The following is a 13815-nucleotide window of genomic DNA, read 5'->3' on the forward strand; positions in this document are numbered from 1 at the left end:
CTGTCTCGGTTTTGTGGCGCAGTGGGAAGAGCACCATGTACCTCGCATTCCGCCCACAGGGCCGTGGGATCGAAACCGGGCGCCGCTAACTAATATTTTTTTTATACTGTAGGGGGAGGGGTGTGGACGGACAACAACGCCGTATGGAGGGACAAGGCGAGTGTATGAGATGCAGTCGCATCTAAAAGAATCTAGGTCCATTTGCACTAAAGTGAAATCTGGGGAGGGGCGAAGCATGCAGTGATAAGTGAATTCTTGGCGCCTTGGCGTTTTTGCCGACGGAGATGAAACCTTTGGGCGGTAGAGCTGTACAGCTTTGCTGTAAAAGTCTCGTGTCTTTGAAGCAAGAAGCGTTCCAGCGCGAGGCGTAAACGAGGGTCCCGGTGTTTAATACCACTACTTCATGAGACGACGGGTACGACGACGGCATGAGACGCCGACAGCCCGAGCCTGTAATAATGAAGTTATTACAGAAAACGTGCGAAGCACTGGCGACCATTTAGTTACTTTAGGTACATTCCTTTATGACGTCACCGAATCTTGTTTGAGCGACTGCGGGCCGCTGACTTAAGTCACTGCTAGGACACTCGACTGGGCGGTTGTAGCGGGGCCTATAATTCCGTCTGATCGCATCACTCAAGGGCTAACGCTATAAACATATTTTGTCTTCACAAACATAGTTGTAAACATATTGTAATTACGTGCAGATAGCTCATTGGCAACTGTTTAGTGCTGGCCCACGATACGTCAGTCCTGTCCACGTCAATGTAGCGCGAAATTTGAAAGCTTTTAATTACTTGCGTTTTTTTTTTTGGTTAAGCTGTAATTGAGCTGAGCGGGGTACTGAAGCCTAGCTCTTTAAGATAAATAAAGTTGTAATTTGTCTTCATGAATAGAAACATTGAAATGATGTAAACATATTGTAATTATTTTATCCCGTTAAAGTATAGAGTATTTGTTTTTAAGACGATAGCCTTTCTTGGGCTACTTAAACCTAGAAATTTCGGTCTGTCTGTCTGTCTGTGGACTCGATTCAGCCACCCGGCCAAAGTGAGACGAAGTCTGCGCAATAGTCTTATATACTCACAGCGAAATCTAAACGTCTAAGTCCGGTTTATATGTTCATACTTGTCAACATTGTTGAACAAGAACAAGACATTACGCAAATATAGGACAAAAAATTAGTACACAAGGGATATTTACAGTGTTCCTTTATAGAAAAATCCACAGATGCTTGATTTTTGCGAAATGAAATACATCTGCAGAAAAAAAAAAATCACACTGTCGCCTGCTGTCGCCTGCGCCGCTTTTGCTTCTGGCGGCATTTTAAGAATTCAAGTTGCAACAGTTACGAAAGGTTCCACTATGTAGGTTCCACGTTCTGCTACGAACGCACGAGGACTAGGGCAACGCGGTTCTACATAGATTGAAGTAGGGCGCCTCGATTCACGCGCGTCTCCTCCGCACGGCAGCGCTGGCATCGAGGCACCCGACCTGGAGCAATGGACGCGGTAAATTCAAATTGACTTGAACAAACCTTTATCGTGTTTACCTTGGGAGGAGCACGACGCAAGAGGGTCAACATGAGTGGTGAGCGGGAGAGCGAAGGGACGCATTTACTTGGCAAATGGTCGACAAAGACTATCGTCTTTTTTTGACATTTGCGACGAAAGGAGCAGATACGCGGCCAATTTTTTTGGTAGGTTTGCACAAATTTTGTCGTGAGGGAACGGCGCTCCAAAGTCCCATTCCTCTCCCACCATCTCTTCCTTAACGTTGTGATGGCAGCTGCGACGACACACTGGCAAGTTTTACGGCGAAAAATTTAGCTGACTGTAAGCAGATTTAACCCGTACAAAGTGTGCGTGAACGACCAAACAAGAACCTTCTAAGAAATAATACTAAAACAGGCGAAAATTCACTTTTTGAGCACTGAAAACTAATCAAACTGCATTTCAAACCAGTGTGACGTCATTCGGGTAATTTTAACATCCCGAAAAAAAAAAATGCCAGGAAAACTGGGGAGCGAAATGCCAGCTTTAACTTTTCAGTTCTCAGAAAACAAGGCATCATTGGCCGTCGAAGAAAAGCCGAAAGAGCTGCGAAAAGTAACATATTTCAGCCAAAACAAGAGCTTCCGTATTTTCCCGCGTATAACCCGCACCAGGAATGAGAAAATATCAGGGGTGAAGTAGAGGTGCGGATTATATGCGGGGTATCTACTTTGGGGCAGCTTCACCGCAATGCGCGTTGGGCCGTGATGCCCCTACGGCAGTAATAGCGACCAAGCCGCTGTTATCCCGTTGACAGTGCTTATTTTGCACACACAGCTCAACGATACACCAACCTGAAAAAATGTATGCGGCAAGTCATCTAGTTGTGTAGCCAGCTAGGCAAGTTCTTTTGCATAAACAAACGTGTGATGTTGCTTGAGTTAGTAGCTTTGGTCCATCCTCTTATGTATAAAATATGCGGGCAATACGTGGGGTTATATTTTTTAAATCGTTGACGGAAAGTAGGGGTGCTGGTTATATGCAGCAGGGGCGGGTTATACGCGCGAAAATATGGTATTCAGCCGTTAGGATCCCTTTGCGTTGCAGCATGGGGAATTTCGGGCACTTTCCTATATTCTCAACGCCAGATTTTTCGCCTCATGTTCTCGTATGAATACATTCAGCAGCCGCAAAATCGTAAGCAATAGGAGTACTTTTGTCGGGTGCGTGAGAAATGAGACCGCAATGCGTAAGACAGAAGAAACACTGTGGAGAGCCAATCTTTATTGTTTTTACTCAACGAAGAAGTCTTAATTCTCCAAAGACCAATCGACTGCCTTCTTGTGTTTTCGTACAACCCAAGGAGAGTACATGTTTTTTTAGATGCGGAGCATCTCATGCCCGGGACTGTGTCCCTCCCTCCCTTGTCCGCCATCCCCACTCTACTGCGCATGCGCGTCTCTTCAGCCCCGTCAGCGTTTGGGCTGACGTCAGCGCAGTCCACTATAAAAAGAAATAGTTAGGTGGCGCCGCCCGGTTTCGATCCCACGACTCTCTGGCCGCAACGGGAGGTACGTGGCGCTCTTCCCACTGCGCTACAAACCGAGACGAGAGCATGTGCTACGAACGCGCCTTATGTCCTTCACTCATTCACACTACGTCAAGAAGCTACTGATACAACGAAGGCACGCGAAGCTGAACGTCAACGGAAACGACGAACTGAAAAGTAATGGGAACTTCAGTCGACCTTATGGCTGCTTCGCATACTACTCAGGGTTCTCCTGCGGGACGATGGTGTAATTTTTTTTATGGTAACCAAATACGCCCCGCAGAGAAAGCATGCGACAAGTCTAAGCTCTGCATGGATGTTCTTTATGCGGCATCGGAAATATTTCCGGTGTATGCAATCTTCGCCGCCTGGACCCGCCTCAGGAAGGTGTTCTGACGGAGAATCTGATCGGAGTCCGGGGTGCAGTATTGTAATGCTTCCAGTCTTCTGCGTCTTTCCTTAACCGAATTTTATTGGAAAAAAGAAACCAAAATACAAGACAAAGCCCAATTTATGAACGTCAAGTTAACGTAGGCGGAGCATTCACACACGAAGTTGCTAGCGGTCAAAGGGGCAATGAAGATAAAATACAACCTCGTTTTAATTTAAAGAACTTGCCTTTGGGGACCCACCCAGTTCCATTGCATCCATGAAAAATGCTTCTGAAAAAAAAAATGCTTGGCGATCAGTGCTACTAGACAGCTTCAGAACGGGTCGCTACCTACCCCGGCTCTGATGCACGGAGTGTATCCGGAGGCGTAGCCGACGGACAAGTGCCAGCTCTGCTGCAGTGAGACTGCGGGCCTGAAGGACATCTTAAAGGGGTCCTGAAATACCTTCCGCCGATGCATGGATCTACATGTAACCAAATAAGACAATGTATTAGCAATCTCCTCCCGCAAGAATTTTGTTAAAGCGATGAGTATTAGCTGAGAAATCGTAAATCAAAAACCGCGCATTATCGTCGCGCCGCGTTTCCTCCTCTTTTCAACTGTTGACGGCGCGCGAGCACTGCCTCCCATGATGCTGCGCTAGTCAGCGGTGACGTACTTCCGCATTACGCTCCTCCGACTGCCGTCTGCTACGGGCAAGTTTTGTTGACACCATGAATTCCGCACTCCGCTCAAGGATGGATAAGCGAACGAAAAATCTGGCCGCATGTGTGCGGCGGTGGCCTGGCCTTGCCCTTTCGCGGTGTGCGTTGCTGCAGTGCAGCACGTGACTTTTAATCGGCGGCGAACTCGCAGCCGCTGGGGAGGATCTTGCGCTCGGTCCCTTTCATGCACCGCGCACTGTTTATCCAAAAAGCGCCGTATCAGATCTGGCCCCGCTGGTGCCGGGTCTTATTTTGCGGTGGTGGTAATTCCTGCCGGCGCCATGTGAAAAAGACATTTTAAGCCGATACAGAACCCGTGCACAAAACGCTTCAATCATGCGACCAGTTCAGCTTGGGGCGACGCGTGGTGGAGAGCGGCAACGTTGGCTAAACATGCTCCGGCGCGGCTCTGAGCTTTCTAGCGCTGGAGCGAGCGCCTTTCTTTGACGATCTCAAACATCGGTTGCCTTGGCAACAAGGCACAAACCGCCCCAGAGGTCAATTACGGTTGCGTGATCCCGGTTCAGCTTGGGGCCCCACCTCGCGGCATATGGGCACTGCAGGCATACTACTCGCTCTCATTTGGAAGTGCGAGATGCGTTTGGCATTACAGGAGGCGATGGTGTGTGTGTTGTGGACGCCTTTGTTTCGCGATGAAATGCGACGTTGTGCTTCTGCGGGTGGATAGTGCTTCCCATGGCCTGGATTATCTTTCTCGAGCGACGTACGACTCAACCTCGCATGGGGTATGTGCAGTGTGCGTGGCTAAAAGCCATCTCGGCTTGCGCGCCAGAGTTTAGTGACTTGCTGTTCGTCCCCGCAAACCGCGCGCGAGGTGAGTGCCGAATTTACGAGGGGCAGGAGGAGGCAGCCCATCGTCTGTCAATCGCGGTTCAGACTTGCAACGCATGTTGTGACGTTGTGTTCTTTCGAAACGCATCTCTGGATTGTTTTGAAGTGGAAAAAAATGTATCCGTCAAACCCGGGCATTCGGCTCAGGGCGTTCTCTGCGATTTCACGAAAGAAGTGCCACGGGGCTGCAACGCTTTCTTTATGGGACGTACTCCGGTAAGAGAATATCCATGTCGTGTTATGGCCGTGTTGCATTCAATTCGAACGGTTAAGCGTTTGTTTACACTTGTTTTGTTTGTTGTAAAATGTCCAAGCACTCCGGCACTACGCTGGCAGATCAGCCGGCGAGTCGACGCTGAGCAGACGACTCATCTCTTTGCCGGAAGTGCGTGAAAAAGCCGCCCAATAGCAGGATGTCTAGCTCATGACGAACATCGGGGAATCGATGATGTAGACATGTGAAGATGGCGGCATCCAAAAACACGAAGGAAAGGGTGAGAAAAAAGCGACAAACTTTGCAACAAAAGTGTGAGCTTTCCGCTGCGCGTAAAAGAGTAATACTTGGCCCAGATGACCTTGACGACCCAATCTAACGATTGCGCTACTTCATTTAGTGTGCTCAAAATGCCTTTCAGGGCCCCTTTAAGGGACAGTGTCATGAACCCTGTGGAAGCGACGTCAAGAATACAATACGACGTCATTTCATACTTGCAGCTGTATACCGTGCACAAAGTTCCGTCCTGTACACTGGAGTAGAAGTGGAGGAAAAACAAAAATAATTCGCGTTTATTTCCCTTCCTCTAAACACCAGTTCCTCATTTACTTACCAATTTACGAACGAAGCCATTGCATTGTAAGCCGTTGCACGAAGCCATGAATAATAAAAATATTATGTATGTGGGTAGCGTTGTTAATTCTTCATATAATGCAACGGGAACTTAAGTTCTGTATTTAAAGTACACCATATTGCTTTTTTTCATAATTGCATGAAAGGCCTGGTTTGTGCACAAGGGGAACACACGAGATTGCTTATTTATTTATTTATTTATTTATTGGCTGCGTCTAATCTCACGGCAGCCGGGAGAATTACCTCAGAGAAATTCTCACGGCAGTTTCCATAAAAGCTGGCCGGCCTATAATCTGCTGAATAATATTACGGCCCAACGTAACCTAACGTAACACAACCTCCCCACCCCTAACCTAACCTAACCTAACCTAACCTAACCGAATGCTTCATTACCTACCCAAATCCAGCCAAACTGCAACAACCTGATCTAATCCAGCCAGACCACACAGAACACAACCTACATTAAACGTAATTCAACCCATTCTGGAAGTCCTGTGCGTCGATCTCTTGATACAGTAAAAGCCAGAATATAAAATGCGTTAACAAAATCACGATGACAGAAAAATTCCGAACGATAAAAAAAAAAAAAAAAACATTGCCATGCCGGACTCAAACCTGAGCCTTCGTGGTTAAAACCGAGGACTATACCACAGCGCTACAGGGGCAGCTGCAACCACGATTTTTAGGGAATATTTATCCCATAGAATTTTCGAATAGCGTTCTTAGCCAATGAGAGGCGACTGCCGTAAGAAATTTTTGACGGTAATTCTCACGGTTTCTGTGATAACAGACACTACCTTATTTATTAGTGCACATGCTTGTTTCCTTTCAGAACTCCAAGAAGGACAGGCTATTAAAGTAAAAAACACACAAAATTAACACAGCGCAATCAACAATTCAGAATTTGCACCTAAGCATGACACATTTTCAAAAAATGTTTGAAATGTCTGGTTCTGTTTTTTTTTTTTTTGCATCTAAACGAGCCAGAGAGTTTAATTTTTTAGTAATATTGCCCATACTTTCCCATTTTTTATGCCAATTTTAGTCCATGTCGCAGAAACAGTTCAATTAAAAATCTCGGGCCATCTACACTAATGTGAAACCTGGGGAGGAGTGAAGCATGCAGTCTATAAGTGTATTTTTGCAACCTTGGCGTTTTGCCAACGGAGATGAAACCGTTGGGGTTTAGAGGTATACAGCTTTACTGTAAAAGTCGCGTTTGTATTGTCTTTGAAGTATTGTCTTTGTATTGTCTTTGTATTGTCTTTGAAGCACGAAGGTCTCTAGCGCGAAGCATAAACGAGTGTCCCGGTATTTTTTTAGTACGGGTTACGTTCTAGCGCGAGGCGTAAACAAGTTTCCCTGTGTTTTAGTACCGTGACTACATGAGACGACGATTACAACGACGACAGGAGACGGCAACAGCCCCAAACCCGAAGGGGGTTCGCCCCTAAAAATTGCGCTGAACTGCAGATAAGGAGGGCATTTTGCACCAATTTTGAAAAACAATGTAAGAATGGCCATTTTGGATCTTTTCAACCTTTCACAAACAGAAGCCAAGGTTGTTCTTTATCGCATGCCTTAAAACATTTGCCTTTTCCGTGCGTGTTTTTGTAGCTACGAAACATGAAATACGATTTTGTTAGCTGTTTTGCGTTAACGTCTATGTAATACGAGAAATGGCAGGTACACACTTGTCTGCTCGTCGCGTCCTGAGAAACTACTGATTATACCAAGCATTGCTCGCAATGATGGCTAGTTTGGTTATGGGCAAAGGCGTGCAAAGGAAGGGGCAGCTGGAGAAAAATCTACCTCTTGGTTTTGTGCTCATCCGATGGCTGAAGGCAGCAAAAAAGGGCACAAATTATTCGTGTAGGAGCTGTTCTCGGAGTAATTTAAAACCAAGTGAGGAGCCTTTTCTTTTTGGGTTCCCGCTGAAACCGACTTGCCCCAAAATATTGGTGCGCTCGGGGCCCCGAAGCTATCTTTGTGCTATGAGGAGCACCGTATATTACAGGGGGTCAGAAAAATATGACCACCTGGGAATGTTTAACGAACATGGACGACACGAAAGTGTTTCATTCCGGGATTCTCGAAGATTTCACTTACGTCATATCCGTCACAGAAGTGCAGCCTGAATGCTCCTTCAGTTGCAACGAAAGAAAGGAAAGGTAAATTGTTTTATATCACCCACAGAATGTCTGTCGTAAGCGCGTCATTTCTTTCGGCCAGACTTGCACTTTGCACGCGCAACCAACAGCGCTGGCCCAGGACGGAGAACTGCGCAGTCGTGGAATCTTCCGCCACTGTGTGGTCCCCTGTCCACCGCCACTACGGCGCACGTTAACGATCCCCAGGTGGTCAAAATTAATCCGGAGCCCTCCACTACGGCGCGCCTCATTGCCTGCGTTGCGACGGCACGCTAAAACAATAAATAAATAAATAAATAAATAAATAAATAAATAAATAAATAAATAAATAAATAAATAAATAAATAAATAAATAAATAAATAAATAAATAAATAAATAAATAAATAAATAAATAAATAAATAAATAAATAAATAAATAAATAAATAAATAAATAAATAAATAAATAAATAAATAAATAAATAAATAAATAAATAAATAAATAAATAAATAAATAAATAAATAAATAAATAAATAAATAAATAAATAAATAAATAAATAAATAAATAAATAAATAAATAAATAAATAAATAAATAAATAAATAAATAAATAAATAAATAAATAAAGGTGTAACCGCTGCAGTGAGTGGAGGTGCTCAGGCGCGTTGCTCGGATCTCGCATTCATCATCCTATACTCGGTTACAACTCAAGAACGGCAACACCTCATGTAGTGTATCACTCCGCCAAAGCGCCGGACCCGTGACGTCAGTGAGCGCGCGTTTTGAAAGGGGTTTACTATGAATGCGTGACATCGTCTGCCTTGTCTCACGCAGTTTGTTTGTCGTCAGTGGAGTCGTTTATAAGCATATTAAGTCCAAAAAATCACGGGAACGGCTCACGCCATGTTCAAAGTATTCCCAGTAACGCCCTACTTGCGCCGCGCGGAGAAACATCGGGCTACGGTGATAAGGCATAGCGGCAACTTCCGGTGCCGTTCTTAAGTTGTCACCGAGTATACACGTAAGCAGATGGTAAGTTCCTCTGCCCAATTTTCGCAGCGAAGTTGTGTATAGCTACCTTGCGGCGGTAGTCGATGTCCGTACGTCTACACGTCGCGTCGACACGAAGAAATTTCTGTCTCCGCTTTCTCGCGAATGTTCTGCAACTCTATCTAACGTAGACATCTTGCAAAAAATTAGTAGAATTGGCCGCTAGGACAGCTCTGTCATTATTTCGAGATTCACGTATTTTTAATAATTATTTAGAAGGAAACTGCAAACGTTGTAGGATTCCCGTCTGCTGTCGAGAGAGAGAGAGAGAGAGAGAGAGAGAGAGAGAGAGAGAGAGAGAGAGAGAGAGAGAGAGAGAGAGAGAGAGAGAGAGAGATTTTTATTGAGCTTTATGTGGCTCACCGCTGGCTTGTGCCGGGTACACGGCAAGAAAAATCATGGTTACAAAAAACAAAAAAAAAAGCACCTGTAGCTCTTGTTTCATCGAAACTATCCCAAAACAAATCGCACAGTAATCATTCCCTTAGACGGCTGCTCACGCCGAGTTTCATCTACCGTTAATAATTTCGCCGCTCACAGTGAAGTTTTAAGTATTGTGGAATCCCAACTTTCTGTAAGTTCAGTGATTTAGGGGAGGGAAATGGGCAGCGCCATATTTGTCCCCTACAATAAAACTCTAGTCCTTTCGAGGCTTATTCAGCTATTTACCTTGAAGTATGCTCAATTCGAAATTACAAACGAACGTATTTTGTTTCATGCATACATGCGTCGACTGAGGTGAAGCAAACCCCCCTGCGCTGCACCGCCTTTTTTGCAGAGTGGGAGGGCTGGCGAATTTTTTTTCGCATTCTGAGCCAAGTGAAACCTAAAAGCACCCCCACGCATTAAAACGAAATTGTCCAAGAGCAAAGAAAATTCAGCAGGAATATTAAAATAATTGCCTTTCACAGCAGCATTGCTGAGCTGGTTTACTTAGATGTCCAAAACAACCCGCCGCGGTGGCTCAGTGGCTAAGGCGTTGCGCTGCTGAGCACGAGGTCGCGGGTTCGATTCCCGGCCGCGGCGGCCGCTTTTCTGATGGAGGCGAAAAGCAAAAACGCCCGTGTGTACGAGATTTCGGCGCACGTTAAAGATCCCCAGGTGGTCAAAATTAACCCGGAGCCCTCCACTACGGCGCGCCTCATCGCCTGCGTTGCGTCGGCGCGTTAGACCCCCACAATCAATTAGATGTCCAAAACACAGGTATGAAACTCCACCGCAGTTGTATCCGATACACGATAGCACGAGAACGTATGTCTCGCGGGTGCACCAACCCAGCTGCAGCTGTGACAGTTGCCATTCGAATCCTTGCTGCCTGCCTCACTAGCGTTAAGCAACGGTATTTAGAGAGGAAAAGTAAAAATGCGCTTACATGGTGTGACACGAGCTCCAGTGTCAGCTACGTGTGTAGCTTGGTGTAACAACATTAAGGACGCCTCACGTTAACACACGTTAACATTAACGGCATGCCTCATTGCCTGTGTAGGGTCGGCACGCTAAACCCCACAATCAATCAATCAATCAATCAATCAATCAATCAATCAATCAATCAATCAATCAATCAATCAATCAATCAATCAATCAAGGTGTAACTGTTGCGGTGAGTGGAGGGCTGAGGCATTCCTGGTTGCAACTGCACGCAAGTGCGTTCGCCTGTCTTGTTCCTGTTTTCCGAACACTAACCAATTTCAACTAGCCCCTTTTTCCGTGTCATGCGTTCTGCTACGGAGCTCAAGGCCGAGGGCTCGATCTCGGCAGTAGCAGTCGGTTCGTGATGGAGGTCAAAAATAAAAACGCCAGTTTGTCGTTATTTCGGCGTACGTAAAAGATTCCCAGGTGGCCTAAATCAATTCATACCACTCGTCTGCTGCGCCTCTCACAGCGCAGGTGTTGTATCAGGGAGCAAAAATCACAAAAATTTGAGGCTTTGTGAAAGATTGCGGGAGGAGCAAGGTGACAAGGGAATGCTCCACCCCTTCATAGAGGAGGCAACAACGAGGCGTTTCGCATTATATAGGAATTTCCCCTTCACTTTACTCCAAGTGTTCACGGATCCACGCACACTCAAACGATAAGGCTATCCAAACCACTGACGCAATCCATACTTTAAATTCTTGATTGATTGATTGATTTATTTATTGATTGATTGATTAGCAGGTTCAGTGCGCCGACGCTACACGTATGAAGAGTTGCACCGTAGTGGAGGTCTCCGGATCAATTTTGACCACCTGGGGATCTTTAACTAGCGCCAAATATCGAACAAACGTGCGTTTTCGCTTTTCGCTTCCATCAGAAAAGCGGCCGCCGCGGCAAGAATGGAACCCACCGAAAGAGCTAAGAAACATATCGTATTTCAGCGAAAACAAGAACTTATTCATCCTTTGTGTTCCCTGAGGTTGAAGCCATGCGGAATTTCGGGCCATACCCTCTCCACAAAATCGCATTTTTTCACATCACGGGACACAGAATGCTTTCGATTTTAATAAACGTGGCAGCAACAAAACGACCAGGAATGTTCGTAGTACTTTGGACTTGTGGCGGGAAAAAAGAGGGGAACAGTACTTTGAAAGAAGTATTACAGAGCCATTTTTCAATTTTTATTCAGAGAAAATTCATTTCCTCGTGACAAATCACTGAATTCTAGTGCTGCGGTACTCAGAGCCCTCAGAGAAAATTAACACACGGCAAGGCTTGGTACCGCATAAACGTCCTTAATTTACGCGACGCCGGAAATCTTCTCAGTGTATGCCACCCTTGCCGCTCGGACTCGTCTCAGGAACGTGTTCTGACGAAGTATCTGAGCGGTGTCCGGGGTGCTCCCCTCCAGTCCTTCCAGTCTCCTGTGCCTTTCCTTAACCGCCTTTTGCGAAAAAAAAAAAAAAAAATCAAGAGAGAGCGCAAGCACAACAATTGGTGAACATCAAGTTAACGTAAGTAGAGCATTGACACGCCAAGTTGATTTTGTCAAAGGGGCAATGGAGATGTAAAAACCTTGTTTTATTACAACGAAGCTCGTAGGCTCTAGTTGGTCGGACACTTTCGTGTCGTAAACAAAAAAACCCTGCTAGGACCTAGCAGTCTGAACCAAAAACGCAGAGCCCATGCGTCAGGCTAGGTCGGCATACAGCATAGAGCTCACTATTCGTCTAAATAAAAAAAAATACAAAACATGCATCGAAACCACACGATGGATGATAAGGTGCCTGTCGACAATGGGAACCTTCTCCCCTCATGCGTTCCTGGTAAAGATTAGGTGTGCAGCTGCTCTCGAAACAAGAAGGTGACGTCATTCGAGGGCGAGGGCATTCGTCAGGCTAGGAATGATCTAGCCCTTGTCACCAGTGATGCCGAACCGAGCCCGGCGAGACGACAAGGAACATTTTATACCCTCCTCCTTCGGCATGTGTACTTGTTCACAATACCTTCGCTGGACATACACTTTCGCAGGGCGGGATGGCGGCCATTTTTTAACGAACTGTCCTTTGGTAACCCTCTTATCTCCATCCCAGCTATAAAAACCGTTTTTTCAACGTGCGCCCGCCCGCCCACCCGCACGCACGCACGCACGCACACAAGCAAAGACGGAAGAAGTGCTGCAGAACTTGGGAAATAAAGATTTACGAGTTATACTGGAACAAGAACGACCATTGCGAGTGATAAAATTGTTTATAATTATAAATATTGGTGAGTTTATTCACTAAATGCAAATTTTCTTTTTTGCACCGACCATGTCGAGTAACACATAAAGTCCTAAATATTTGCTGGTTGAAACCCAAGTGTAGTCCTACAGAATGATTTTTAAAGCGAAGCTTTAGTGTGCCATCGTACGCCAATACACCCTCCAGGAAAGTCAACTTTCTCTAAAGATGATGATAATGGATGGTCGTGGGTGAAGTGAAAGAAAAAAGCAAGAAACGCAAATGCTTGCGGAGTTGTTAACTAACTAACTAACTAACTGACTGACTGACTGACTGACTGACTGACTGACTGACTGACTGACTGACTGCAACGGCTTACTTGCACGAATGCTTTGCTCTGTGGACAGCCAATGCACTCGCCATTTGTACAAGTGCGGCACGCACACACACAGCTGCCTGGCGCCGCATCTTTTCAAAGTGCTGCGAGTTGTGCCGCGCCTCCGCCAGATGGCGCCACGGGTCCCGCGACCGAGAGAAGACGCAGTGAAACATCCCCCTCGCGAGGGGCACGATCAAATGCAGAGCATTTCCGGGGGCGCACGACGTTAAGTTGTTTGCGTTACGTTAATGTTGTTGCACTTGTGGCAACTGCTGACGAGAGAGCGCTCGTCAGCAGTAATTTGAATGAGTCAACGATATAAGGCGCGTTCGCAGCGTCCCATTCTGTGTCGGCTTTGTGGCGCAGTGGGTAGAGCACCATGTACATTGCGTTCCTCCCGCAGGTTCGAGGGATCGAAACCGGGCGCCGGATAGTATTTTTTTATATATAGTAGGGACAACGACGGTGCGGACTACGGACGTCAACGCGGGTGACATCGTGAGTTACTGAAATGCTCTGCATTTAAAAAAACGCTTCCCGTGGCTGGAATCAAACCTGGGTCCTTCGCGTTGCGAAGACAGCGTGTATCTGATTGCTCCATTTCGACACGGTCGAAGCGAACGCCAAGATGCAGGCACAGATTCGCCCCGTATGCACCCCAAACCCAAACGTTAGGCCAAACGTTAGAGTTGCTCGTGGGTATTCTAGAGAAGTGGTGCGCACCTACAGAGCAGCACATACCCGCATTGTGGGATTGGCCAACCAAACAATCCAACGCGAGAA

The 13815-nt window shown here is 46.1% G+C and overlaps 1 protein-coding gene across 4 annotated transcripts in view; it reads right to left on the reverse strand.

Annotated features, from left to right (window-relative positions):
* Positions 1-11590: 11590 nt before the first annotated feature.
* LOC144163015 (isoprenyl transferase-like) overlaps positions 11591-13815 on the reverse strand; it is a 33289-nt gene continuing 31064 nt past the window's right edge. For all 4 annotated transcript variants that reach the window (XM_077693790.1, XM_077693788.1, XM_077693789.1 and 1 more), the window contains one exon: positions 11591-11875. In XM_077693790.1, the coding sequence (XP_077549916.1) occupies positions 11732-11875 (144 nt within the window). In that variant the 3' untranslated portion in view covers positions 11591-11731. The remainder of the gene's footprint in view (positions 11876-13815) is intronic.

The sequence above is a fragment of the Haemaphysalis longicornis genome, unplaced genomic scaffold (assembly GCF_048455015.1).
Source record: "Haemaphysalis longicornis isolate Haplotype H1 unplaced genomic scaffold, Haemaphysalis longicornis Haplotype H1 scaffold_12, whole genome shotgun sequence".
In the NCBI taxonomy this organism is placed as follows: domain Eukaryota; kingdom Metazoa; phylum Arthropoda; class Arachnida; order Ixodida; family Ixodidae; genus Haemaphysalis; species Haemaphysalis longicornis.